The sequence below is a fragment of the Myxine glutinosa genome, chromosome 9, assembly GCF_964187855.1.
Source record: "Myxine glutinosa chromosome 9, kmMyxGlut1.1, whole genome shotgun sequence".
NCBI lineage: Eukaryota > Metazoa > Chordata > Myxini > Myxiniformes > Myxinidae > Myxine > Myxine glutinosa.
The window spans coordinates 66,228,810-66,255,854 of record NC_136269.1 but is presented as its reverse complement, the minus strand read 5'-3'; the positions used below and the strand labels follow the sequence as shown (position 1 = coordinate 66,255,854).

The window sequence follows — 27,045 nt, the reverse complement described above, 5'->3', positions numbered from 1 at the left end:
AGGAAGAGAGAGGAAGGAAGAGAGAGGAATAGTCCAGTCATTCTAGCGAACTTTTACCCCTAACCCACCACTAATTGCAAGAGAAAAAAATGATATTTTTCTGAAACCTGTCGATCCTCTGAACAAATACATAAGATTATACTCAATTATAATGAGTGGATCATACTTTATTTTCAGATTGAACGAGAGCCGTGAACGAGAGGTGGAGTGACGCTTGCAGTGAGAGATTTGATCAGTGTGCTGAGGACAGTTAAACGCTGTGGTCATTGTGAATGTAAGTCGTATTATATTTAATTTATGATTGTTTAAGGTTTTATTTTTATTTTTAAAAGCAGTTTTTAACATTTAATTTTATAATAAACATGTTCAAATTTTGTATTTTTATGAACCTATACATTTATAGTAGGACAACACAGGGAATAAAATGTAATCCTAAGTTCCCTCTCTTTTCAGCAACATGGGTGATATCGACTGTGTCTTCTGTAAGAAACCCCTCTCCAGTGATCCAACCAGTACACTGACGGATAAAGGTTGTACAAGGATCGAAGAAGCTGGACGTGAGCGTGGTGAAGAAGTCCAAGTCCATCCAGGACAGGCAGTTCATACAGATTGTCGTAGGGTGTTCTGCAATGTGAGAGACATTGAACTTTCTCTGAAGCGAAAACGTGTTTCGTCTGAAGCAGACAAAGGGAGGTGCCTTCGTTCAATGGATTCAGCGTTTGACTACAGAACTCAGTGTCTTTTCTGTGGTAATCCTGACAAGTACCAGGGGAGGAAAAAGGACCATATGTTGATCCAGGTTAAGACATTCGACTTCCAAAATAATGTGTCTGCTGACTGTGAAAATCGATCTGACAACTGGTCGGGTACTGTGAGGAGCAGAATGGCATTTGTTGGCGATCTATACGCAGCAGATGCAGTATACCATAAGGTGTGCAGTGTTAACTTTCATACAAAGAAACAGATACCACTCAAATTCCAATCGGAAGAGGCGTCTTCATCAAAAAAGCAGAAGCTTGGTCGACCCAAGGACCAGATCAGACATGAAGCGTTCCTGAAGGTGGCAAAGTACCTTGAGGAAAATGATGAGGAACTAACCACAATTAGTGATTTAATTGGGAAAATGGAGGACTTCCTAGTAGACACTGGCTGTGATGCATATGGTTTTTCATACATGAAGGATAACCTTTTCAATCACTTTGGTGATAAGATCATAATTGCAGACATTAATGGAAAATCAAATGTTGTGACATTTAGGGGTGTGGCATCATCGATTCTTCATGACTTCTATCATCAGCAAAAGGAAAGGGACCCTGAAACAGAAAAGTTGCACCTGATCAAGACAGCTGCTGATCTCATTAGAAGTGACATAAAAGAGGTATCTCAAAATAAGGACATTTACCCTACTACTCTCGATATGTCCACTGTCAATGCTGCAACCAAGTTCCTACCTGAGTCACTAAAGCTCTTGCTCGAAATGCTGTTTGTGGGGAAAGGAAAAGACTTAAAAATCTGCTCACTGGGACAGGCGATCATGCAAGCCGCGAGGCCTAGGATCCTTCAAGCTCCACTGTTGGTGGGTCTTGGAATCCAAATGCACTTCCATTTTGGTTCTCGATTTCTCATAGACACGCTCTTTGCACATGGGTATAGTTGTTCATACACGGAGGTGCAAACGTATGAGCGCAGCGCAGCAGTCACGTGTGGAACAGACATCCCTGGTTTTACCCCTGGACATTTCATCCAATATGTGGCGGACAATGTTGACCATGACATCTGCACATTAAATGGGAGAAACACATTCCATGGTATGGGCATTATTGCGAGTGTGACCCCGAAAACAGTCCGGACACTTCAGATTGCCCGTAGAGCTGTCTCGGCAGAGGACATCGCACAAGTGGGGCGAATCAATATACGACCTTTCACATCAGCATGTGGAGGAATGCAGTCCTTTCTCTACGAGAAGCTTCCAGCCTGTACCGACTTGAGACAAATCAGCTCAAATGTTGACCTCCTCTGGAAGGTTTCGCTTACTGTTCGATCACCTCGGCCCTCTTGGACAGGAATGATGCAGATGGTACACAAGGGAGAACATCCGGTTGAGGCATCAATAATGTTTCTGCCCATGATTGATCTCAGTCCAAGTGACTTGGACTGCATCAACTCCACACTGCATTTCGTTTGTGAACATGCGCAGAGATATGGTGTAACCCCGATACTGACATTTGATCAGCCACTTTGGTGGAAAGCTCTCACCATAGTCAAGAGCGAGCCAGCGGACAGCAAACTTCACTCGATTGTTCTAAGACTAGGAGGATTCCATACACTCATGAGTTTTCTTGGGTATATTGGCCACCTGATGTCTGGTACTGGACTCAAAGAGCTTCTGGAAGTTGCCTATGCCAGCAACACTATAACCCACATGATGAGTGGCAAAGCCGTGTCTATAGCTATACGTGGACATCTACTCGTTGATGCAGCACTCAATGCAAAACTTGCTTCGAAGGTATTTCAGATGAACCTCCCAAGTGATGGAGACAGCGAGCGTACAGTTCCAGCAGAGCTCAATGATGCAGGCGACTTGTTTGACGGTCTGATGTCGGGTGACCAAGCAGTGTCAGACATCGAGTCATCGAAGGTGATGGAGGTCATTGGAGACAAAATCAATCAGGTGATTGATACAATAAGGCATCAACGGACAGCGAGACTGTGGTTACAATACATGGAAATGGTGGACATTATCCGTTTTTTCTGAAATCTGAAAGAACAGGGGATTGGATGCTTCACTTGCATATCCTGCGCGCCATGCTTCCATATCTTGCAGCTTCCGGACACAGACACTACACAAAGTGCCTGCACATATATCTGCAACTGATGACCGAGTTACCAAAGGACCATCCAGAAGTACATCAGAAATTTCTCCAAGGATTCCAAGTTGTCCGACGGAGCGACAGATACTGGGCTGGTCTGTCTACAGATTTAGTCATCGAACAAGTACTTATGAGAAGTCTGAAGACATCAGGTGGTCTGACCAGGGGACGAGGGATGACAGAGACACAACGCTCAGTCTGGGTCATGTCTAGTCCTTTCTTTGCAGAGGGGAACAACGCCCTCCAACACCTCACTGATGTGATGTATGTGACAAGTGAACAGCACAAGGATCTATCAAAGTCTAGACAGAAGAATGATGTAGCTGATACCCAGAAAATGCTTGAGTTTCTTCATGAGAGGGATCCCTTTCAAGACGACGATACTCTTCACAACATTTTCACTGGTATAGTTGCCCAGACAACGGTGAATGTTGATGAGGCGAAAACTGTGGGAGAAAGGCTCTTGGGCCAGATGAGTGGTAAACGTGTGCTTGAATACAGCTTCAAGAAGAAGGGTCAAGCCATAACTATGGACTCAGAGTCTGCAATGAAGACACCAGATGGAGACATCAATATCGACCCTCAGTTACTCTTCCAGAGACTTGTGATCGCTGGCACTGAAGTAGGAGACTTATCCAAAGCACTCCTTTGTGAGTTATGCACATATCCTCCATCTTTGTTCGTGACCAAATATGCCTTGCTCTCCGCCAATAAGCCAGCGTTAGCCTCAGCAATCAAATCCTTGGCACCTGCAATACTGCACAACCGTCCGATATACAATACGTACTCGATGGCGGTGCCCTATTGCAGCGCATACCGTGGCAGTCAGGTGAACAGTACAAGGATATTCTTGACCGCTACCTGAAATATGTTAGTAGGCATTACGGGCATGCTATCGTCGTGTTTGATGGCTATCGTGAAGGTCCCTCAACGAAAGACTGTGCCCATCAGAAAAGGGGTGAGCGACCATCAGTGAAGGTATCTTTTTCTCAAACCATGACGCTTTCTGTCAAGAAGGAAGAGTTTCTTCGGAACAAGGAGAACAAGCAACAATTCATAGACATTCTTGGTAAGAAACTGGAAGAATGTCATTGTGAAGTGCTTCATGCGAGTGGGGATGCGGACCTACTCATAGCAACAACTGCAGTTTGTAGCTCTTCAAAATCCAACACTGTTCTTGTTGGCGAAGACACTGACTTGTTGATACTACTGTGCTACTATTTTCGCAAGAATACTGCGCACACTCTCAACTTAATGTCGGAGCCGAAAAAGGGTTCATTGAATCCAAGACAATACTTGGACATTGGCAAAGTCAGAGAGGCTCTGGGTGATACTGTCTGTGAAAACATTCTCTTCATCCATGCATACATGGGATGCGACACGACATCAAGGGTCTTTGGGATCGGCAAAGTCACTGGACTCAAACTGTTCAAGGACAATGAAATGTTCCAGCAAGAGGCCCTAATTTTCGGCAATAAAGAGTCAACACAGGATGAGGTCATTGCTGCAGGAGACAGAGCAATGGTTTGTGTGTACGGAGGCAAACCATCAGACAATTTGAACGAATTGAGGGTAGCAAAATTTCATGCTAAGGTGACAACAAACAAAACATCGTTGCACCCACGGGTACTTCCGCCCACGAGCTCAGCTTCCAAATATCACAGCCTATGGGTATTCCAACAGGTTCAGGAGTGGAAAGGACACAAACTCAACCCGCTTGACTGGGGATGGAGGATCATGGGCACCAGGATGATCCCTATGCATTCTGACCTCGCTGCAGCACCAGACTATCTCCTAAAGCTGGTTAGGTGTTCTTGCAAGGGTGGTTGCAGTGATAAACGTTGTGGTTGTCGGAAACTTGGGCTGCCTTGCACATTTGCATGTAGGGAGTGCAGAGGTATTTGTGCAAATGCAGACGAATCAGTGGACGTTTTCGAGGATGTTGATGATAGTGACCATGGAAGAGACGAAGTGACGTGTTAAATATTGTGAACGGACAGAAGGACATTGGGTACAAATAGTTGTGGTAGTGTATTCAAACATGGTTAAATAAATAATTTAGAGTTGATTTGGTGTATTATTAAGAGTGATATTGTCATATAATTAATTTCCAAACATTGCGGTAGTCCAAAAAGTTCCCAAATCGGAAAGGACCTGAAAAACCATGTTCCACTCAATATATTTAAGTATAATTTTGGGTAGATATTTAGTTGACATCAAGGTCTCAGAAAAGTATTACTTCGTTTCTCTTGCAATTAGTGGCGGGTCCATTCACATTTTGACTGGACTAATGCTTCAACCTGCCATTTCTCGTACGTAGAGGAACCCTAATGATTCGAGAGACGACAGTACCAAACTCACCTAGCTTGTGTAGGATTTCCTCGTTACCTAGAAAAGGTGGAACATTGCTCAGAATGACTAACTGCCGGTGTGTCCATCGACGACACAGCAACAAACAAATCGTTTCCCAAGGTCAAACCGTTCTGCACAACAATGTCGGCAAGACTTACTTGCGAGACAAATACCACAATTTTGTGATTCAGACGGGACGCGGCACGAACGTTAGGCCCCGGTCACACATAGGCGGATATTTTGGCGACTGCCGGCGATCAAGATTTTTCGGCGACTACTGGCGATTTCGGGCGGTCAAATATGGTCAGGTGGCAGTATGGCGACTGCAGGTGGCCACATTGCGACTGCATTGCGACGAAGCACTGACCTCGCCCCGAGTGGGATGGCGACTTTTGAAGATCGACGACGACTGCATTGCGGATGCACAGCGGCAGCGTGGCGACAGTCTGGCGGCAAGATTACGACTGATGGCGGATCGCGGCGACTGCATTGGGGCCGGGTGGCGGTTTACTCCGACGTCCGCAAGACTGCAATAAGACCGCCGGCGATTGGAGACGATTCACACAACTTTTTAAATCTTTATTTCTCTATTTTACATTTCACTTTATTCATTTCAATGATGGATGACATGAAGCATAAAGATGTTTGATGTACAATAAGAAAGTTAATAAAGATGTCTCATTGTAATGTAATAATCAAACTTTTCTGCAGGGAGAGAGAATGGAAATAAAGTCCAACAAATTATTTCCACTGGTCCCAAGTCCCATAAATAAAGTTTCCAAAGGACCAAAGTCCCAAAAATAAAGTTCCCAAAAGTCCCAAGTCCAAACAATAAAGCCATATCCTTGTCGGCACCACAGGACCTCACTCCACGGAGACCCTCACACCATCCTGTCTTGCCATGGAATCATGGTATGTCGTAATGCAGTCGCCAGGCAGTCGTATCTCTGTCGCCAATGGCAGTAACTCGGCCGCCACTCGTCCTACTGCTGTCGTCGTCAGTCTCCCATAGCCGCAGGGGAGACGTGGCAGTTCTTCTGTAGTCGATATGCAGCCGCAACAGTGTCGGCCCGTAGTCGGGAAGATGCCGCAGGAAGGCCGTATGGCATTCGCATCTCTGCCGTGCTAGCTGGTGGGGCGATTGCGGAAGACTATGAGCGACTGGGTTGCGGCCGCTTTACAGTCTTATTACGGATACCGACGACAGCATGGCGGTTCCATCACGACAGCATGGCAGATCTTTTTTGAGGACGACTGAGCGCGCCGTTTTTTAACATAAAAAAAAAATTTGGCCCCTTTGCGGCTCTTGCCGATTGCAGCCGACCTGGGGAGGATAACCACAACTACAGAAGACCGTCCATTACGGTTTCATTATGATTGTCGGCGGGTGGCGGCGATTTTTCCAGTCGCCAGTAGTCGCCGACAAATCCGCCTTTGTGTGACTTAGGCTTTACTCATGTCGATCAAATCCCCAATCGCGAGCAAAACGTCATCCATTTCAACTCCCTCCGGCGGGACAAGGCACAGCCCGTGCTTACGCGATAACCCCTCATCGGTAACACGATCGGCAGACCTTTGACTACTCCTATTATAGTCAGGTTCACTATGTCAATAAATTATATTTCGTTCAAAATCATGGTAGATTAGCAAACCTATACATTTTTGGAAAGGTTATAGCATAAGGAAACTAAAAATCAATGTTTACATTTGGAGAGATACCTGTATGGCGGCCATTTTGGATTTTCAAAATGGCCACTGTAAAATACATATTTTGTTCTATTTCTGCCTCTAATTACCCTAAAAACTTTTAAAAATATACTAAACCTATATTTTCAGGGACAAGGAATCCAATGAAAGTATCAAATTAGTGCTATGGGGAATGGTAAGACACGAATCAAAGGTTTTGAATTGCAAAATACTGTCTTTATATTCGCGATAAGTTGCATAATCAAATACATGTTATCATTTTGTACAGGCAGTTAATAACATCAAAATGTGTCACAATAATTCATGTCACCAAACATACACAGGCAGTCAGCAAAATCATATATACACATGCAGTCGGTATAACTTCACATCTACACAGGCAGTCAATGACAAAATATACACAGGCAGTCAATGGCATCAAACATACACGATTACAGAATATGCCATTTAGAGTTCGTCATCACTGTCCTGTGTGTCGTATCCGACAATATTGTCCGCATCGTTTTCACAGTCCGTTCCACACAAGCAAAGGTCGGTCAAATTGATTGGCAAATCGAATTGGTCGAATGGTCGATCGAATCGAATTCGATGAATCGAATCGAATCGAATCGATCGAATTGGTCGAATGGTCGAATGGTCGATCGAAGCGATTGGTCGAATGGTCGAATTGGTCGAATGGAATTGGTCGATTGGTCGAATTGGTCGAATTGGTCGAATTGGTCGAATCGAATTGGTCGGAATTGGCAAATGTAAACATTGATTTTCAGATTTTCCATGTAATAACGTTTCCAAAAATGTATAGGTTTGCTAATCTACCATGATTTTGAACGAAAAAACATAGTGAACCTGACTATTAGCCATATCGTCAAAGGAGAAACGAAGTGAACAGTAAATAGATTTGTATAATCCTAAAGAAAAAGAAATAAAAATAGAAGAAAAAAAATTAAATAAATAGTAACTAAAGCACGGTTTAAACCGCGTTAGGAAAAAAAACGTGGTTTAAACAACCCTCTCTCTGTCTCAAAAGAGGGGAAAAGAGGGACAGGTGGTAACGAAGAGGGAAAGGTCAACAGACACGACAAAGGTACAATGGGAAAAAATGGAAAAGGGGAGGTAAAAAAAGGGGGGTGGGGGTGGGGAGAGGACGAAACCAACACGAGCCAGGAGCTACAACACACGAACACGGGCACACGCCATCTTGCCACGCCCAACACAAACTGCCAGCAGGGGCGATAGAGAGAGAGAGGAAGGAAGAGAGAGGGAGGAAGAGAGAGGGATGAAGAGAGAGAGGGAGGAAGAGAGAGAGGGAGAAAGAAAGAGAGGGAGTGAGAGAGGGAGAAGAGAGAGAGAGGAGAGAGACACAGAGATAGATGGAGAGATAGATAGATAGATATAGAGAGATAGATTTATGTATAATTTCATAAATAGGAACAAAGTCCCACTTGGGGCTAATGCCAAAAGCTTGCGACTTGATCCATGAATCAAAATCATCACTTTTATTGGAAAAGGTACCAGGCATCATCTGAAACTAGGTGTGTTTCTTCCTATTTGTTTCAAAATTGGGGGAGCATAACATTATGACAATTTTGGATGGCATAACCTTTTAGCTACGGCGAGCAGCTCTATTAGAGGACCACGTTGTTCTTGTTGTTGGGGTGCCTTTTTGAATAGCGCATGTGCATACACTCGGACGTGCGTTGGTATGAGGTAAGAACATCGCGGACTAAAATCGCGATTTGTTTGAAGAAACCAGAATAAATTTAGCTGAAAGACAAAAAGACGCCAGTGCATGCATATAATTTAATGACTGGTCGAATTTGGTAGCGCATATTGCAACGGATATCCTCATGATTCTACACGTCACAGCTGGTGACCACACTGTGGTCATTTTTTCTCTTGTTTGTAAAAGAAAAACAAAAAAAAACATATCTATTGCAAATCAAATTCCCAGACTCATGTGAGTGCATCACACAATGCTTCTGCCTCCAGGGTTGTTTCATTACCAATGAACTTGTTATCGCTTGCCAAGCCCAGCCGTCCCTTATCAACCGTTTCATTAGAGTGCCAGCTTGAGTGCACGAGCCACTTGGCGAGTGCTCTGCAAGCCGATTGGCAATGAAACACACCCCAGATGCATCCCTGCAGCATCATTAGTAGGGCTTTGGTAGCCCTGTGCCAAGTCAGCAGGTGAGGAGCAACCCAACCATTATCGCGTTTCTGGCGACTTGGCTTCTTAAACATGGTGTATCTCCTCCGCATCCTCACCCCCACCTCATTGGCATGACACGGCGTCGACATCTGTGGCATTATTTAATAATCCACCCCTCAGCTGCTATGGTGACACAAATTTGTGCCCCATCAGGACCACTGTCATGCACATTTTAATAAGCACCCATCGCCTGCCACACAAACAACTATGCCTGAGGCAATTAAAAACAAAAGCAGCCAAAGCGAAAGTTAATTACTGAAACAATCTGACTCTGAGGGACAAACGGTAACTCATTGCATTCTTTTGTTCAAAGGTCGAGTCAGCTAAGACTAATACATCAAAACTCACTCGCATTAATTAGTTTACCAGCTTCCTGACACCAGCAACTATTTACAAAAGATATGTACTATATAAGAGTTTGAGTTGGTCTGTCTGTGTGTGTGTCTGTGTGTGTCGCCATTTTTCTCAGAGATGGCTGAACGGATCTTCGTCAAATTTTCAGAGGTTCATCAGTGAGAACCTGGGAGTTTTTTTAGGCAAAAAAGAAAGAAAAAAAAAGTTCGTTTTTTTGGAGTTAAAAAAAAAATCGCTCGACAATGCCCAAGCCATTTTAAATTAATGACAGTTATATACAAGTACACATTCGCATAAATAGATATATTGTATTAATGACTTTGCTTGTAAAAAAAAAATTCAGCTTATTGTAAGATATTGTTGTGAATTACATGGTAGGCCTACATGTGAAAAGGAATAACTTGTATTCTGATTTTAAATAAACCAAGCCGTTTAGAAATGTATTTATTGTGACTGTTCTGTTGTTTCTGGCTATTTCTACAAGTGTAACATTGAATTATTACACCAGCCACTTTGTGTACGGTTTCTAAAGTAGCAGGTTTATGTGTGTCTGTCTGTGTGTATGTTCCTCAGGAGCACGGTGCAAATCTCTTGGCAGTGTGCTTCACGTTGTTTGCCATTGCAGTGCACAATCTCAATCAGGGCTGCCAATGAACCTCGTCACCCCATCTTCCTCGGCCACCCCGCGGCCAAGTCAAGCTCTTCGACCTATGCGGGATTTGCGTCTCACTAAAGTGTGCACGTCGGGTGTTGCACCCAAGGGTGGCATACACCTTTTGAGCCGGGGCCTACTGCAAGCAGCCGTTGTCTCGAGCCTCAACCCAACAGAGCTTATTACCCTCTCAGGTGCTGCAGGAAACTCGGTGAATGTTATTCTGAATGTCGGAGGCTCTCGTTATGTGCTGCCTCGGGATTGGATGCGTCACTGTCCTCTGGACCGTGTACGGCGCCTGCGTGCCTGCATTTCTGAAGATGAGGTCTTGGAACTTTGCGATGACTGGGATCGGGAGGCCAACGAGTTCTTCTTTGACCGACATGCAGAGGCGTTCAGTGTTATTTTAGCATATGCCCGCCACGGCCATCACCTGCGCCTTCTGCCGCAGATGTGTGAGCTCTCATTTCATGGTGAGTTGCGTTACTGGGGGCTCGATGGTACCGTGTGCCTCGAGGCATGTTGTCTGCGCCGTCTTGATGAACGCATGGCTGAGTGTGCGTACAGTGATGATAGAGATAGTGAAGAGAGCCAAGAAGACATTGGTCTACCACAGGATCCACCATGGCTAGAGCGAATGCGGAAGACATTTGAAGAACCAGGATCCTCTGTGCCTGCTCATATCCTGGCTGCTGTGTCTGTGCTCTTTGTTCTTATCTCAGTGGGCATTCTCTGCGCCAGCACATTGCCTGGTTGGAAAGCAAATGAAGAGAACATCGGAACGGATGAACATAGGTAATGTATGCATGACATGTATGCCTGGAGACGATATATAATTGTAATTTGAAGTTGGCACCATGTGATATCTCCATACCATGTCATGTGTGTTTCTTATGTCACAACTTGAATCTTCCACTTGAACTGTGGATTGTTTTGCACATATGACATTAATTTTCAGTGAGAGATGTTAAATCCATGAAATTGCATAGACCCAATTTTTTTGTGTACTAAGTCGGAGCTCATGCAATAGCTAGAACGCAAAACAGAGAAAAAACAGAAACAACAGTGGAAAGTGGGAAAACATAGCAACAGCAGCTTAGAAGTACATAAGAGACAAAGAGGGATGATTTTTTTCCCCCTTTTTAAAGCCAGATTCCCTGCAAGAGTGGGGGTTAGCCTTGCAGGCCCCATGACAATCATCCTGGTTCCCTTTTTGAGGCAATGTTTTTATGGCCAGATGCCCTTCCTGATGCCAACCCTTATCGCCTCTTACGCCACGCAGAGATACTGTGTACCTATTCTAAGCCGGGGCACACACCGGCACATCCATCCCAGCAAGCTGGTACTCAATTTGCCGACCTTAGAGGGCATGAAGGGCTGACTCAACCCCCCTGGCATTAATTCAACGATAGACCGGGATTTGAACCCAGGATCCTAGGATCCCAAGCCGGCACCCTAACCTCTAAGCCAACACCAGGGTAATAGACAAAGAGAGATGCTTGGAGGAAAAATGGGTGAGTAGAAAAAATGAGAGCAAGGGAAGGGGGAGGAGGACACAGGGTGTGAACAAGCTGGATACAAACTCAAACACAGAGAGAAGGTGCCTGGAATAAAAGAAAGGCGAAACCTCGGGTGATAAAGATGGAGTTAGAGTGAGCGTAGGAATAGGGATGGTGGGAGACCATGGGAAGGAGTAATGACAAACAGGTGTGCAAGTCAGAGCTAAAATGGATAGGCCAAGCCAGCGTGGGCAGATATACAAGATAAAAATAACCAAACAGGCGTGCAAAAGAGATGGCAATGAGCATGTGATATGAACAATCGACACGAACAAAAGTAGACAACAAACCCCAGCAACAGAGATAAATCAGGAACAGTATACTTTGCTTTGGAAGCTTGGAGAAGAAGAGAGAAGAAAACCTGGCAATCAGAAACCGGAAAATTTAAAATGAGCACTTGGTGTGGAATGAAATCTAGAAACAGACAATTATCCAAATTGGTTGTGGTGGAAAAAAAACTCTGTTAATAAGCTTCAGGATACTGACAAACAAATAAAGGGCTTCCTGCCACTGTGGGGTGGTTCGTTTGTAGCATGTGGCTCCTTGGCTGCATCGTCTGATGCAGTGCTCCAATTACCAGTAAGCTGGTACTCATTTTTCTGTTCCTTGGAAGGATGACAGGTGGAGTCAACCCACCTAGTGTTATTTTAATGGCTCAACAGGGGCTCAAACTCAGTTCCCTAAGATCTCAAGACTCAACCATTGAGCCAACACCAGGCTTATGTAAGAATCGTTCTCAACTCTGTTCCTCATCCACAGTGATTTCAACTATCACAATGTGAGCTGGTTGTGTGTCCGATCTAAGTCTTTCTGTGAATCTGTGGGTCTGTCCTAATATGTGAATTTCCCAACTTGGTTTCTGCAACTCGTACGTAGTCATCCCTCCTAGACCTGGTAATGACTAACTTTTGACCCAATCTCTCTGGTTCCACCTTGCCCCACTTTGCTCATCTGACCATGTTCTTGTCAAAGCCCATATCATTCTGGCTATTGTAAGGGAGTAACCTCAATAATGCAGAATATGCTGTTTGCACAGGCCAGCTGGCAGAGACTGCGAGCTGCCATTTCAGAAAAGGCTTAGGCTATCATCTCCAAAGCATTTGATATTGATTTGAATACCTTCACAAAACCATACTTTCTTTCTTGCACCAGATTATCCCAACCTATCAGTGGCTATATCCGATCCATCCTCTTGGTACTGGGATACTACAACCCTTGTACACTGAGGTGGTTGTGATGAAGCATCTTCCTTTCTCACCTTGGAAGGCAATCCCGACTGGAAGTAACATTAGGTCACTCCGGACAGCACGTAACAAGTGCATCCTTCTTACCGAGAAGATAGAGAAAATTGTACTCTTGCTTCTCCTCTGTCTGCCCTATTCAGCCGATCGATCCTTCTCCTTTGGCTACCTCCGGTCTGTCTGGCGAGAGCAAACATTATTCCCATCGATAACAAGGGTGGGAACACAGATCCTATCAACTGCAGATCAGTAAGATTACTTCCAATCAGAGGCGTCGCTGGCTTCCAAAAGGATTTAGGGCCTTGACCCCATCAAACTTCAAATCCCCCTGCCCCTATAATACATTTAGCACAGTGACACGTGTAGAAAAATAGGCTAATCGTTAGATTGCTTACGTTACATAAAGGATGCAGCAGGTGTTAAAATTAAGATTTTTTTGGTATTTTCAAATAGATGTATTTCAACCTTTGTGAATTGAAACAATTTATAAATTACAAAAACAAAAAAGTATCTGATATATATATAGTATATATTATTAAACATTTCAAATATGTTGAACACAATGTGACATCTTTTACTTATTAATTAACCCTCACCACCCACAGTTTTATAAAAAGTTATATTTGTAAACGGTTTACCTATATTTATTTTTGGGAAGTGTCAGTGTGTGTACCATCTGTTGCGCGTCTTTGCACGTCATTCCTGCCTGTAATTAGCACTTGTTAGTGCATCTGACTCTGACTTCAAAGTCTGATTTCAAAACCATAAGGTGGCCTATCATAGCCAAGGGGTTAAAATAGATATGGAGCTCATCAAAAAAATTATTCGGAGCACGTGCCCCATGGCCAGTGCCCAGCGGTGCCTCTGCTTCCAATTATAATATGCAAAGTCAGTGAATCCATCATTGTTATCAAGGCAAGTCTTTCCTGTTTTTGACTTGCCTGATCACTATTAGTTCAGATTCCATCCCGTTCATCAATGATTGCAGTCCTTCAAATCTGTCTGCCATCCTCATGCAAGGTTGCCTCCATTCGTGGATTTCTGACATCCTCCACAAATGTAGTCAACATGTTGCTGTCAATAACACTTTCTCCTCTCCTCTTCCACTGGAGGCTGGAGTGCACCCAGACAGTGTGTTTAGCCCATTTTTGTTCCTGATCGACATAAACGATCTCTGGAGCTCTGGAAACCGTCCCTTCCATTATGCAGACAACTCCATATTGTCATGCAATATACCCCATCCCACTGATTAGCAGAGAGCACCTACACCACTCTGCGAATCTAGAAATTATTAGATGTTGGGCTGATAAATGGAACCTGTCGCCCCAGAAGGATCATTAAATGAATGTCTTTCCATGGCCAACCACTGGAAGAGATTCAGTCTCTGGAACATCTAGGCATCACCATTAGCCATGACCTCTCTTGGGCTGACCATGTAGCAAAGGGTCTCCAGAGCCAGACACTAATTGCGTGTCTTCGATTATTTCAAGTGTTTCCTTGAAAATTACAGAGTTACTCAGTCTACAAGGCCTTTTTCCAGAGCTCACTGGAGTGCACTGCTGTACCATATCAGGTCAATCAATATCATCCCTAGCATCACATATGTCTTTCCTGGATTCTGTAGAATCTAAATGGATTCTCCTGCAATGAGACCAAAGCATGTATTTTGCTCTGACATTATTGGTCGACGGCCTCTGTTTTTATGGCCTCTCCACTGTTCTCGCTGCCTCTGCTATCTCAGAGCTCTGACCCTCCCCCAACAACTCCACAGATGTATGTGTTTTTCCACTAACCCCCTTTTGGTTAAACTTCCAAAATCGAGGCCTCAACTCTTAACGACAATCATTATTGTCCTCATTAACTATTCTTAAACCAATATTCTTACTTGCAGGTGTTTACTCCCTTCCTCTCTCTCTTCTTTTCCCATTCATTAATCTCCTTGCTTATTGTGTCCAACTGTTGTCCTGTTGACACACGGCCTGTTCATACCCTATGTCACCTTACTCTTCCATGAGCTGTGATCTTATAAAGGAAAAGAAGAAAAAAGGAAAATATATATTGGTGAAAATTATTTAGTTGCTAGTTCAGGCTACTGTTGCTACTCTGGATTGCTACTTACTATAAGTAATGAATGTGAAATTTTACCGGAGTTTCTTTTCATACACATACACTTAATATCTGTAATTGCCCTAAAGCCGAGAAACATAGTTTTATCAATGTCAGTGAAATGTGACATTCCGTCTGTCCTGTAACTTCCATTATTTCACTGCAAATGAACTGTGCCCTACATCTTTAATGAAATGTATATTCTATATACTTGTGTGTGTATATTTATATATATATATATATATATATATATATATATATATATATATATGTATATATATATATATATACATATACATATATATATATATATATATATATATATATATATATATTACTAGCGGGGTCACCCGTGGGAATCCCACGGGCATGGATGTGTGTGACATTTCGACATATTGAGTTATATGCTGCACATTCATTTTTACAAAATGGTTACTGGCAAGTCATCAGATCCAGAAATGGTGTGAATTTAGTTATTTCACATAATATGTGACCCCTCACTCCTCTCCACCTGACACTCTCCTGTCTCCACCTGACACTCTCCTGTCTCCACCTGACACTCTCCTCTCTCCACCTAGCACTCCTCTCCTCTCCAAACCCTCACATCCCTCTCCTTTCCAATCCCTCACCTCTCCAATCCCTCACACTCCTCTCCTCTGCAATCCTTCACACGCCTCTCCAATCGCGCCTCACACTCCTCTCCAATCGCGCCTCACACTCCTCTCCAATCGCGCCTCACACTCCTCTCCAATCGTGCCTCACACTCCTCTCCAATCGTGCCTCACACTCCCCTCCAATCACTCCTCTCCAATCGTGCCTCACACTCCTCTCCAATCACGCCTCACACTCCTCTCCAATCGTGCCTCACACTCCTCTCCAATCGCGCCTCACACTCCTCTCCAATCGCGCCTCACTCGCCTCTCCAATCGGCTTTCCCCGTCTCGTTTCTCTCCTTTTTCTCCCGTCTCGTTCTTTTTCTTGCTCCAAATCGGCCCGTCGGAATCGGAAATCGGCCCGTCTCGCCCGTCGGCCCGTCGGAATCGGAAATCGGCCCGTCTTGCTTTTGTGCTTGTGCGTAAATAAATTGTGTTCATGACACCATTTCTGGTGTTGGGCTAGCGGCTAGGGTGCCGGCTTAGGATCCTGGGTTTGAATCTCGGTCGATCGCCGAATTAATGCCAGGGGGGTTGACTCAGCCTGTCATCCTTCCGAGGTCGGCTAATTGAGTACCAGTTCACTGGTAATTCCCTGTTTGTCGTTGAAGGCGGCAAAAAGGGTTGGCGTCAGGAAGGGCATCCGGCCGTAAAACATTGCTTCAAAAAGGGGACAAAAAAACAACAACTACCACGGTCCCCAAAAAGGCCAACCCCCGCTTTGCGGGGAAAAATGGCCTCTAAACGGTGGTTTTTACACCATTTCTGGATCTGATGACTTGCCAGTAACCATTTTGTAAAAATGAATGTGCAGCATCTAACTCAATATGTGGAAATGTCACACACATCCATGCCCGTGGGATTCCCACGGGTGACCCCGCAAGTTTGCATTGACGTTCGTCGATGGACTCGTTCGCCCGTCTCATTCGTTTTCTTGCTGCATCCTGTTCAAGTCTGCGTTCTTCATCGATCGTCTCATTCATTTTGGAAATAGAAGTTTCCACGCAGCGCATGAATTGTCACGATCCTCAAGAGGAATTTGCCTCGTAATCATCAAATGATAAATGGCAAGTAAATTATATTGTGGAAAATTAAAGATTTCAAATAAACCTATTTAAAGTGTATTCGCACATAACTAATTTTAAAAAACGAAGAAATATCTCTCGGTAATTTCCTGAAACATATTTTACTTCCGGCTAATAATGTTGAATTAAATAAAAACGAAGAAATATATGTCGGCATCATTGTTGACGTTTTTGTGACGACTGTCATCAAACGAAAAAGTAATATATCTTAACGGAAAAGCAAAAGCGAATTTTTAATATATATCGACACGTTGCCGTCGGTGTCATGTTGGGCGGTGTATGATACACCATGACGCGATTTTTAAAAATATATCTCTGCATTTTCCCGCGTGTGTGGAATGTTCTCAATTATTGCTGACACCGAGTCCAAAACCATCGATAAAAATGAAATCATATGGTGAGTTAGATTGGAGATAAAGGCGTGAGAGAGACTCAATGGCCTTGAAGTTGAAGTTACAGGCGTTTGAGAATTCATTTCGTTCTATAAACGGCAACTTTCATTGGATTTCCTTCCCGTTTTTTTTCAACCGAGTCTAAAACTATGTTAGCGACTGTGAAAAATGAAATGATATATCGAATTTAAAATAGATATCGACACATTGCCGTCGGTGTCATGTTGGGCGGTGTATGATACACCATGACGCGATTTTAAAAAATATATCTCTGCATTTTCCCGCGTGTGTGGAATGTTTGTGGAAAATTAAAGATTTCAAATAAACCTATTTAAAGTGTATGCGCACATAACTAATAAAAAAAACGAAGAAATATCTCTCGGTAATTTCCTGAAACATATTTTACTTCCGGCTAATATGTTGAATGAAATAAAAACGAAGAAATATATGTCGGCATCATTGTTGACGTTTTTGTGACGACTATCATCAAACGAAATAGTAATATATCATAACGGAAAAGCAAAAGCGAATTTTTAATATATATCGACACATTGCCGGCGGTGTCATGTTGGGCGGTGTATGATACACCATGACGCGATTTTAAAAAATATATCTCTGCATTTTCCCGCGTGTGTGGATTGTTCTCAATTATTGCTGACACCGAGTCTAAAAGTAAAACCATCGATAAAAATGAAATCATATGGTGAGTTAGATTGGAGATAAAGGCGTGAGAGAGACTCAATGGCCTTGAAGTTACAGGCCTTTGAGAATTCATTTCGTTCTATAAACGGCAACTTTCATCGGATTTTCTTCCCGTTTTTTTTCAACCGAGTCTAAAACTATGTTAGCGACTGTGAAAAATGAAATGATTTATCGAATTTGATTTGAAATAAAACTGGGGGAGAGCAAGACACCACGGGCCTACAAAACAGGACTCAAAGCTATGCGAGTTAATAAAATGGTGGATATTTGTTTATAGCCACTCCCAGAATGGGTGGAGCTATGGGTGGAGCTACTCTGCAAACCGAGTAAGCCACACCCCGGACAGACACCCAACAGATAGACAGACAGACAGACAGAATCATCTACGGCTATTATAATATAGATTATTTGTGTTTGTATTTTGCTACTCATATATATATATATATATATATATATATATATATATATATATATATATATATATATATATATATATATATATATATATATATATATATACAGTGTGTAACAAAAAAAAGGTAATCCGAATTCAAGGGGTTAATGTTAATATACAAAGGTTATTTAGTTTGACAATTTACATGTGTTTTACCAATTATGAGGAGATCCTCAGCTTTCCATTGATGCCTTTCATGCATCATTGCTGTCACACATGACCGAGTACATGTTCATTGAAAATGACAAGTTCAAATCGCATTTTTACAAGTTTGGCTAATCTGTGCAAGACAGTTTTAAATGGACGCATTACTTGTCGACTGCCAAGTTGATGATGTAAAATTGTTAAGCTGGTCTGGTAATCGTCGGTTGCGTCTTCCTTTGTTTAAGATGAGTATTTAAGATGGGCCTACAGTGTATGGGTTTAGAAACAGTCTGAGTCATTGAAGAGATGGTTCAACTTACGACTGAACAGCGGACCTTTGTGGTTACAACCTTTCACCAAACTGGAAGTTTGCAGCGAACTCGTGATGCGTTCAGGGAACGTTTCCCAGAACGGGAGCCTCCAGCAGCCAAAACCATCTGGGCGAATGTTAGAAAATACCAAGAGCATGGCACTAGCCTCAACCGCAACAAGGAGAATTCTGGTAGGAGGCGCAATGGGCAATCGGAAATGAACATTGCAGCAGTAAGGCAGCAAGTTTTGGAGCATCCTAGGGATACCAGCGCAAGACGAAATGGGAAGGGATTGCCTTCGGCAACATTCAACCGAATCACAAGACTGGACCTCCACCAACATCCATATCGGATTCACATCTGGCATCAACTTACACCAGGGGATTTTGCCAGGAGGCTGGTGCTTGCCGGATGGATGATAGCACGTTGCGAAGCGGATGTCAATTTCCTGCCATATCTCGTTATCGGCAACGAAGCTGCTTTCGCCATGGACGGCAAGGTCAATATCCATAATGTTCTTGAATACAGGACAACCCCCGGAATTTAATTTTGACACCAACATTAATTGACAAAAGTGGACTGTTTGGTTGGGACTTTGTGGAAGTGGTCAGGTGATCGGACCATTTTTATTTCAAAGGAATGTCAATGGTAACAGGTATCTGCAGATGATCAATGATGAAGTTTTAATGCAGCTGGAGGAGAGGGTTTGTGGTGTCTTCAGATATCTCTGGTGGGCCCAAGACGGCGCCCCAGCACATCGTCGTATCGCTGTCTGAGATCGACTGAGGGAACTCTTTGGAGACCGAGTCATCGCCCTCAACTATGCAGTGGAATGGCCGCCAAGATCACCTGACCTCACACCAAGCAATTATTTCCTTTGGGGACAAATAAAGAACAAGGTGTTCGTAACTCCTTTCCGTGATATTGACGAATTGCAGGGCCGTATTCGACATGAAGTGGATGCTTTGCGCAATGACCCGGCTATGGTGAGACGAGCAGTTCAGGGCATGCTCCGCTGCTGTGAGCTTTGTGTTGAAAGGGGAGGTGGACATGTTGAAGGTGTGGGTGCATAAAGGCCAATCATTCCTGAGAAAAGTTCACATCTGATGTTCATTTTGCACCAATTATCCTGAGTTGCATCGATGAGCCAAACTTGTAAAAATGCGATTTGAACTTGTCATTTTCAATGAACATGTACTCGGTCATGTGTGACAGCAATGATGCATGGAAGGTATCAATGGAAAACTGAGGATCTCCTCTTAATTAGTAAACCACATGTAAATTGTCAAAATAAATAACGTTTGCATATTAACCCCTTGAATTCGGATTACCTTTTTTTTGATACGCACTGTATGTATGTATATATATATATATATATATCTGATTAATTCATTTCCCTGTTACCAACAATGATTGCTTCTTTCATTGCAGAATCATTGAAGCAGTGTGCATCGGTTGGTTCACAGCCGAGTGCATTGTCCGATTTCTTATTGCCCGTGACAGGTGCCATTTCTTCCAACAACCTCTCAACGCCATTGATGTTTTGGCTATTACCCCCTATTATGTGTCCGTCGCAATGGGGTCGACTGCAGGCAGTAGTCCGCAGCTGCAGCGAGCTGGTGTAACGCTGCGTGTCCTTCGCATGCTGCGTATCTTTTGGCTGCTCAAACTGGCACGCCACTCACTGGGTTTGCAGACTCTTGGTCTGACATTACGCCGCTGCTACCGAGAGATGGGTATGCTGCTTGTGTTTGTAGCTGTAGCCATGGCTATATTTGCTGCACTGGCTCAACTGCTTGAGTGTGGTTTAGATACCGAGAATCAGAACCCAGACTTCGCAAGCATTCCATCTGCTTGTTGGTGGGTAATTATTTCTATGACTACAGTAGGTTATGGGGACATGTTTCCAATGAGCACTCCAGGCCGTATACTGGGCGGAGCATGTGTGGTGAGTGGCATTGTGTTACTGGCACTGCCCATCACCTTTATCTACCACAGCTTCGTGCAATGTTATACAGAACTGCGGATTCGTGCTGCTCGGTACAGTCGCTTTTCTCATCCTGATCTCCTGGATTCAGACATGAAGTAGAGTTGCTGGTACAGAGTTGCAGTAGCAACATGTTATAAAGCACAATGAACATGTTTGGTTTACAAGCTGGGAGACCAAATTATGTTACAGATGTTCTCTTTGAAGTCTGTGGTCAGCAAGATATTTTTAGAATGATGAATAGAAGAACATCAGTTGAGGGGTTACTATAAACACCTGCAAAGCACATTTAACTCTTTTAGCAAGTTGTCTTGTCTGTGCTTGTATACTTAATAAATAATTATGATGAATTTGTTAACCTTAAATACATTTAGTGTATTTTATGGGAGAAGATATTTATATTACAGCAAGGACTAAGATTTCCTTTTCCTGGTGGGTAATGTGAAAGTGCTTTGATTTTCTTTTCTCTATGTTAGCCTAAGATTCATGCTAACAGAGTCGTAAAATTGGTGACGATGATCCAAGAATGGGGTTTTAAAAGGAAAACAGGACAGAATGGCATGCATATATACTGTAGTTGTCTCTTTTGGTACTACCTCCATTAATTAATGGTAGTAACAATATAGTTTTAAAAAGTTTAAGAATGAATAAGTAAAGATTGATTTGAAAAATTAACAGAAAAAAAACTCACGTTGGTTAATCAATGGGAAGCAACCTCACATAGTGTTAATTAATGAGAAGCAACCTCATTCAGTGTTACACTCAGTGTTACACTCAGTGTTATATTCAGTGTTACACTCAGTGTTATATTCAGTGTTACACTCAGTGTTATACTCCGAGTGTAACACTGAGTATAACATTGAGTATAACATTGAGTGTAACACCGAGTGTAACACCGAGTGTAACACCGAGTGTAACACCGAGTATAACACCGAGTATAACACCGAATGTTACACTCAACTCAACTGCTGGAGTGTGGTTCCAGGCCCAATGCACAGTACCAACAAGCCCAATGCACAGTGGGATCTGAACTTGCTCACTTTGCTAATGGCTGTATAAAATCATGTTCTTGCAAACCAAAAAGTAATTTTAATGCATATGTAGGCTTATGAACAATGACGTCAATTTACAGAACATTGACGGAAAGCGCATTGCACCTGAGGAGGAACGACTATTATAAACTGTTTGTCGAGCAGGCCATGCAAGCCATGACAGTTTGCGGTCCCATCGCACAAATCAAAATATTCAGGAAAATATGAAAACATATCCAGTTCCAAGGGTTGTATTGAGATTACACAAAAGTCATACACAAATTCTGTTAACCAGCAAAGTAATTCCTCATGCAAAATGGAAAAAAGCATTTGTTGCCAACTACAGTGTAAACCCTCATGGGTATCTGTACTTTGTGTATTCTTTCAGTCATGTGATAATGTATTGTCACCAGTGCCTCTATTTCTTATTTGTTATTTCTCTTTCTTTCTATTTCTCTCCTTAACAACTCAGTTAATCTGTGCAAAGGATGATTCGAATGTACCTGCCACGACTACTATTATTAGTTATACTACTATTACTATAACTACTACTACTATTAAGACTACTACAACTACTACAACTACTACTACTACTGCTGCTGCTGCTACTACTACTACTACTACTACTACTACTACTACTACTACTACTACTACTTTAAGAACACATTGTGGGGTTGGCCGGGGAATATTTTTGACCCAAATCTTTTGCGACAGACCACGCCGAAGTTTGGAATGAAGGTGGAAGGAATTTGGAATTTGTTCAGAGCACCAGCGATAACTCACCGACCCTGTGAAAGATACCATGAGATTTCTAACATCCACCCACAACCAGTGCTGGCAGACGGGTCATCTGGCGTATCATCATTCCAATGGATGGTGAACACAATAATCCATCGTCCTGCATGTTAAACATCAGGGTGGCCATTTATAGCTTGGGCAAGATTTGAACCTTGGTTACAACTCGACAGCGAATGATCATACCTCCAAGCTATGCTGTCAGCCTTGAAATGCATATTAATCTGCACTGCCGAAATATTGCCTATTGGAATTCTTGCACGAGCAACAACAAAATGCAGCATTGCATTAATCAAAAGCTATATATAAACATACACACATATCCATACACATACACATATGCACATATAGTCACGTGAAAAAGTAAGTACACCCCATGTAAAGTTTTGACTTTTTCAACATATTTCAACATACAGCTATTTGATCTTCATTTCAAAAATATTGATAGATAAAGGTGATATAATGTAACAAATATCATGAAACATTTACATTTAGTAGTGCATTGTATCATTTAAATAAACATAAATGCAAATTTCGCATGTGGAAAAAGTAAGTGCACCCCTACATTTACCACTACTTCAAATACACCCAATCACAGGACACAGTAAGTACACCCCTCCTCAAAAAACACCTCACTGTGCCTCACCCAATCTCCATCAAACCTTTTGTCCGCCCCATTCTTCCCTTTCTCCAAGCTATTCTGAAATCTCTGAAATCTCTGCCACACCTTCAACAGCTCTCCCTACCTCTTCCTCCTCTTCCACATCTTACCCTACCCCTCCCCCCCCCTGTTCTGGACGCGATGCTCCCCCTTCCTCTTCATTAACGGTATGGACCTCAAACAGCCGGGGCCTTCGTTCAAACTTGACTGATCTCTCCATACAGGTTGCTTCTGACAAACCAGATGTGATCTGCTTAACAGAAACTTTCCTCCTTCATGATGTCTCTGATGCCTTGGTATCTCTCCCAGGTTACTCCCTCCTCCGGTATGATAGACCTGAGCCTCGTCCTGGAGGTGGGGTTGCTATCTTTATAAAAAACTCTCTTCCTCACTCGCCCTCCACTGCCCTCTCTCCACCTCACCCCCAGGAATACCTTTGGCTACGGCTTCCCCTTCGCTCCCACCTTTTGTTCATATGTGTGTTGTACCGTCCACCAAACAGCGATGACTCCATCTACATCTCGCTGTCTGATAATATGGACCAACTTCTATCTACCCATCCCAACTCTCTCTTCCTCATATGTGGTGATTTCAATTGTCACCATGCCAGTTGGCTGGGTGTGGGTAACCCTCTCACCAGCCATGGCTCTTCAGCAAAGGACTTCTGCGACTCACTGGGACTGACACAATCTGTCAATTTCCCGACCCGGATCTCAGTCAACGGCGCATCTTCTCTTCTGGATTTGGTTATGACAAACTTCCCTGAAAATGTCTGCTGCTCTTCTTCTGCTCCAATCGGCTCATCTGATCATGTGCTTGTCAAAGTGGACATCTCTCTGACCATTCTCGGAGAGCCTCCTCAGCGTCGACGAGTCTGGCATTTCACTCAGGCCAACTGGCACGGTCTTCAAGCAGCCATCAATCATCTGGACTGGTCTCCCATCTCTCCCGCCTCTGACATCAACTCATCCTGGGAATTCTTTCAAAGTAAATTGCTCTCTCTCATGCACAGATTTATCCCATCTCGTCTTCAGTTGTCATACCCTTCCTCCCGTCCATGGTACACGGAATCCTGTGGTGACGCTGTTGCCCTGAAACAACTTGCTTTCGTCTCCTGGAAAGCAAATCCAACGGAAGGAAATCTCATTTCCTTTCACAAAGCCCGAAACAAGTGTGTGTCCACCCTCAGGAGAGCCAGGAAACAATATCTCACCATTCTCAAGACCGAACTCTCTTATCTGTCTCCCTCTTCCAAATCCTGGTGGCATCTGGTCAAATCTGTTTCTAGTGTTTGTTCCCCCTCCATCCCCTCCCTCACCTCAAACGGCTTAACGGCTGACTCCGCACGTGAAAAAGCTGAATGCCTCAACTCTGTGTTTGCCTCCAAATCTTGTGTCCCAAACCCATCCCTCCCTGTACCCACCGTACCCAATCGTACCCAGCTGCTCTTGGACTCTGTGTCCTTTCCTCCTGACAAGGTGGAAAAGTTTCTGTCAACCCTCGACTCTGATTCTGCAACTGGTCCTGACGGCATCAGCCCACGGGTCCTAAAATCATGTTCTTCCGCTCTTTCACTCCCTCTTTCTGTTCTCTTCACCCTCTCTTTTGCTCAAGGTCATCTGCCATCTGCTTGGAAATCAGCCAACATCACCGCTTTGCACAAAAAAGGTGCAAAAACAGATCCCAGCAACTACAGACCAATCAGCCTTCTCCCAATTATCAGCAAAGTCATGGAATCCATCATTGCTTCAGATATGAAATCTTTCCTCTTCTCCAATGGCTTGATCTCTGATCATCAATTTGGTTTCAGACCTGGTCACTCTACTCTGGACATGCTGCTTCTGCTTTCTCAACAATGGATGGAGGTACTCAACGCCAAACAGGAAATTAGAGCTGTCTCCCTTGACACTTTCACGTGCCTTCGATACGGTCTGGCACCCTGCTCTGCTCACCAAACTCTCCTCCTTTGGTATCCATGGAAATCTCCACGCGTGGCTGGCGGACTTCCTCTCTGGTCGTAGTCAACTTGTGGCCCTGAATGGGTTTCTCTCATCTCCTCTTCCTGTTCAGGCTGGAGTTCCCCAAGGTAGTGTTCTGGGCCCTGTGCTTTTTCTGGTCTTCATCAATGATCTCTCTGACTCTCTTGAAAATCCTCTCTATCTCTTTGCTGACGACTCTACTCTCTGTCGCTCCATTCCTCATCCCTCAGATCGGCAGTCTGCAGCCTCCTCACTCTCTGCAGACCTGGACAAAATCACAGACTGGGCAAACAAATGGAACATGTCTTTCAATCCTGATAAATCTCACACTCTTACGATGTCTCTCCGAAAAGACCGACTGGAAAACCCTCCCATCCACTTTCTGAATAATCCTCTCCAAGAAGTTCTGTCACTCAAGCTTTTGGGTCTTACTATTTGCCATGATCTTTCCTGGGAAAACCACATTTCAAATCTGGCCTCCAAAGCCAGTCTCCGACTGGGCATCCTCCATCGTGTGAAGTCCTTCCTTGGCACATCTGAGCTCCTCACCACATACAAGGCTTTCATCCGCAGCTCTATGGAATACTGCTCTCCCCTCTGGTCTGGTGCTCCTGCCTCACACCTAGCCCGTCTTCACGCTGTTGAAACCAAAGCGTTCAGAATCATTGGAATCTCCCGCGATGAAGCTAACTCCAAGGGCCTTTCACTCACTCACCGCAGGCAGGTTGGTGGTCTTTCCGTCTTCTACTGACTCCTCTCTGGCCTTGCCGCCCCCCAGCCCTCTCTGGGCTCTGTCCCCCAATATTCCTACAGGTCGCACAAGATCTGCCTGCAACCCTCTTATGGTTAAACTGCCAAAATCAAGACTTTCTGCTCACCTTCACTCCTTCATTCCTCTTTTCTCCCACCTCTGGAACAAACTCCCTCACTCTCTTCAATCCCACTCCACCCTCCAGGTCTTTAAAACAGCTGTTCACCACCATCTCTTATCCTCCCCCATCCAAAACCTTGATCTTTTCTACCCCCGCTAATTTCGGTCCCCTTGTGTTTTATACCTCTCCCCCCCCCCCTCCCCTTCCCACGACTCCTGCCCCCAAGCCCTCTCCCTCCCACACTTCTCCCTGCTCTCAAATGTTGTGGTTGTGTGCTTCCCCTTCTCTCTCCATCTTGTCTTCCGCTCCCTCTTTTTGTATATTTTGTTTGTCTGGTTGATTTGTTTGTGAAATAAATGTTAGCTCTTTCACGAGCCTCGATTCAGTATACAAAAAAACCCCAAAAAAACCCTAAAATTAGAATCAGGTGCACCAGCTCAGGTGCAAATGATTAGAACATCGTTAGAGAGGATCTTGGAGGAACCTGTCTTATTTAAACCTCAGACATTTAGTTTGGTTTGCTCTTTGTTGTTGAAGTGTGCAGCGTCACCATGCCTAGATCAAAAGAGCTCTCTGAGGCCTTCAGAAAGAAGGTTATAGATGCCTACGAGTCTGTGAAGGGATTTAAAAAGATCTCAAAACAATTTGAAATCAATCATTCGACTGTCCGGAAGATCATTTACAAGTGGAGAAGATTCCAAACAACTGCCAACTTGTTCAGGACAGGCCGCCCCAGCAAGTTCAGCCCGAGAGCAGACCGCAAGATGCTGAAAGAAGTCTCTAAGAACCCCAGAATGTCATCACGGGACCTACAGGTAGCTCTTGCCACTGTTGATGTCAAAGTGCATGAGTCTACCATTAGAAAGAGGCTGCACAAATTTGACCTACATGGGAGGTGTGCCAGGAGGAAACCTTTGCTGTCCAGAAAG

General features: G+C 43.7%; 2 protein-coding genes across 7 annotated transcripts in view; one reads left to right on the top strand and one right to left on the bottom strand.

Moving 5' to 3' along the window:
• KCNG3 (potassium voltage-gated channel modifier subfamily G member 3) overlaps positions 1-26,280 on the top strand; it is a 35,464-nt gene extending 9,184 nt beyond the window's left edge. Inside the window, exons 2-5 of one of the 6 annotated variants that reach the window (XM_068097551.2) lie at positions 178-274; positions 10,066-10,939; positions 20,223-20,527; positions 22,524-26,280. In XM_068097551.2, coding sequence (XP_067953652.1) covers positions 10,143-10,939; positions 20,223-20,527; positions 22,524-22,603 — 1,182 coding nt within the window. In that variant the 5' untranslated portion in view covers positions 178-274; positions 10,066-10,142 and the 3' untranslated portion in view covers positions 22,604-26,280. Of the gene's footprint in view, positions 1-130; positions 275-10,065; positions 10,940-20,222; positions 22,145-22,523 lie in introns of those variants that run through there. The other 5 variants (XM_078784412.1, XM_068097548.2, XM_068097549.2 and 2 more) reach the window with 5 other exon arrangements.
• LOC137435359 (uncharacterized) overlaps positions 1-27,045 on the bottom strand; it is a 452,519-nt gene that overhangs the window by 253,523 nt on the left and 171,951 nt on the right. The window lies entirely within an intron of this gene.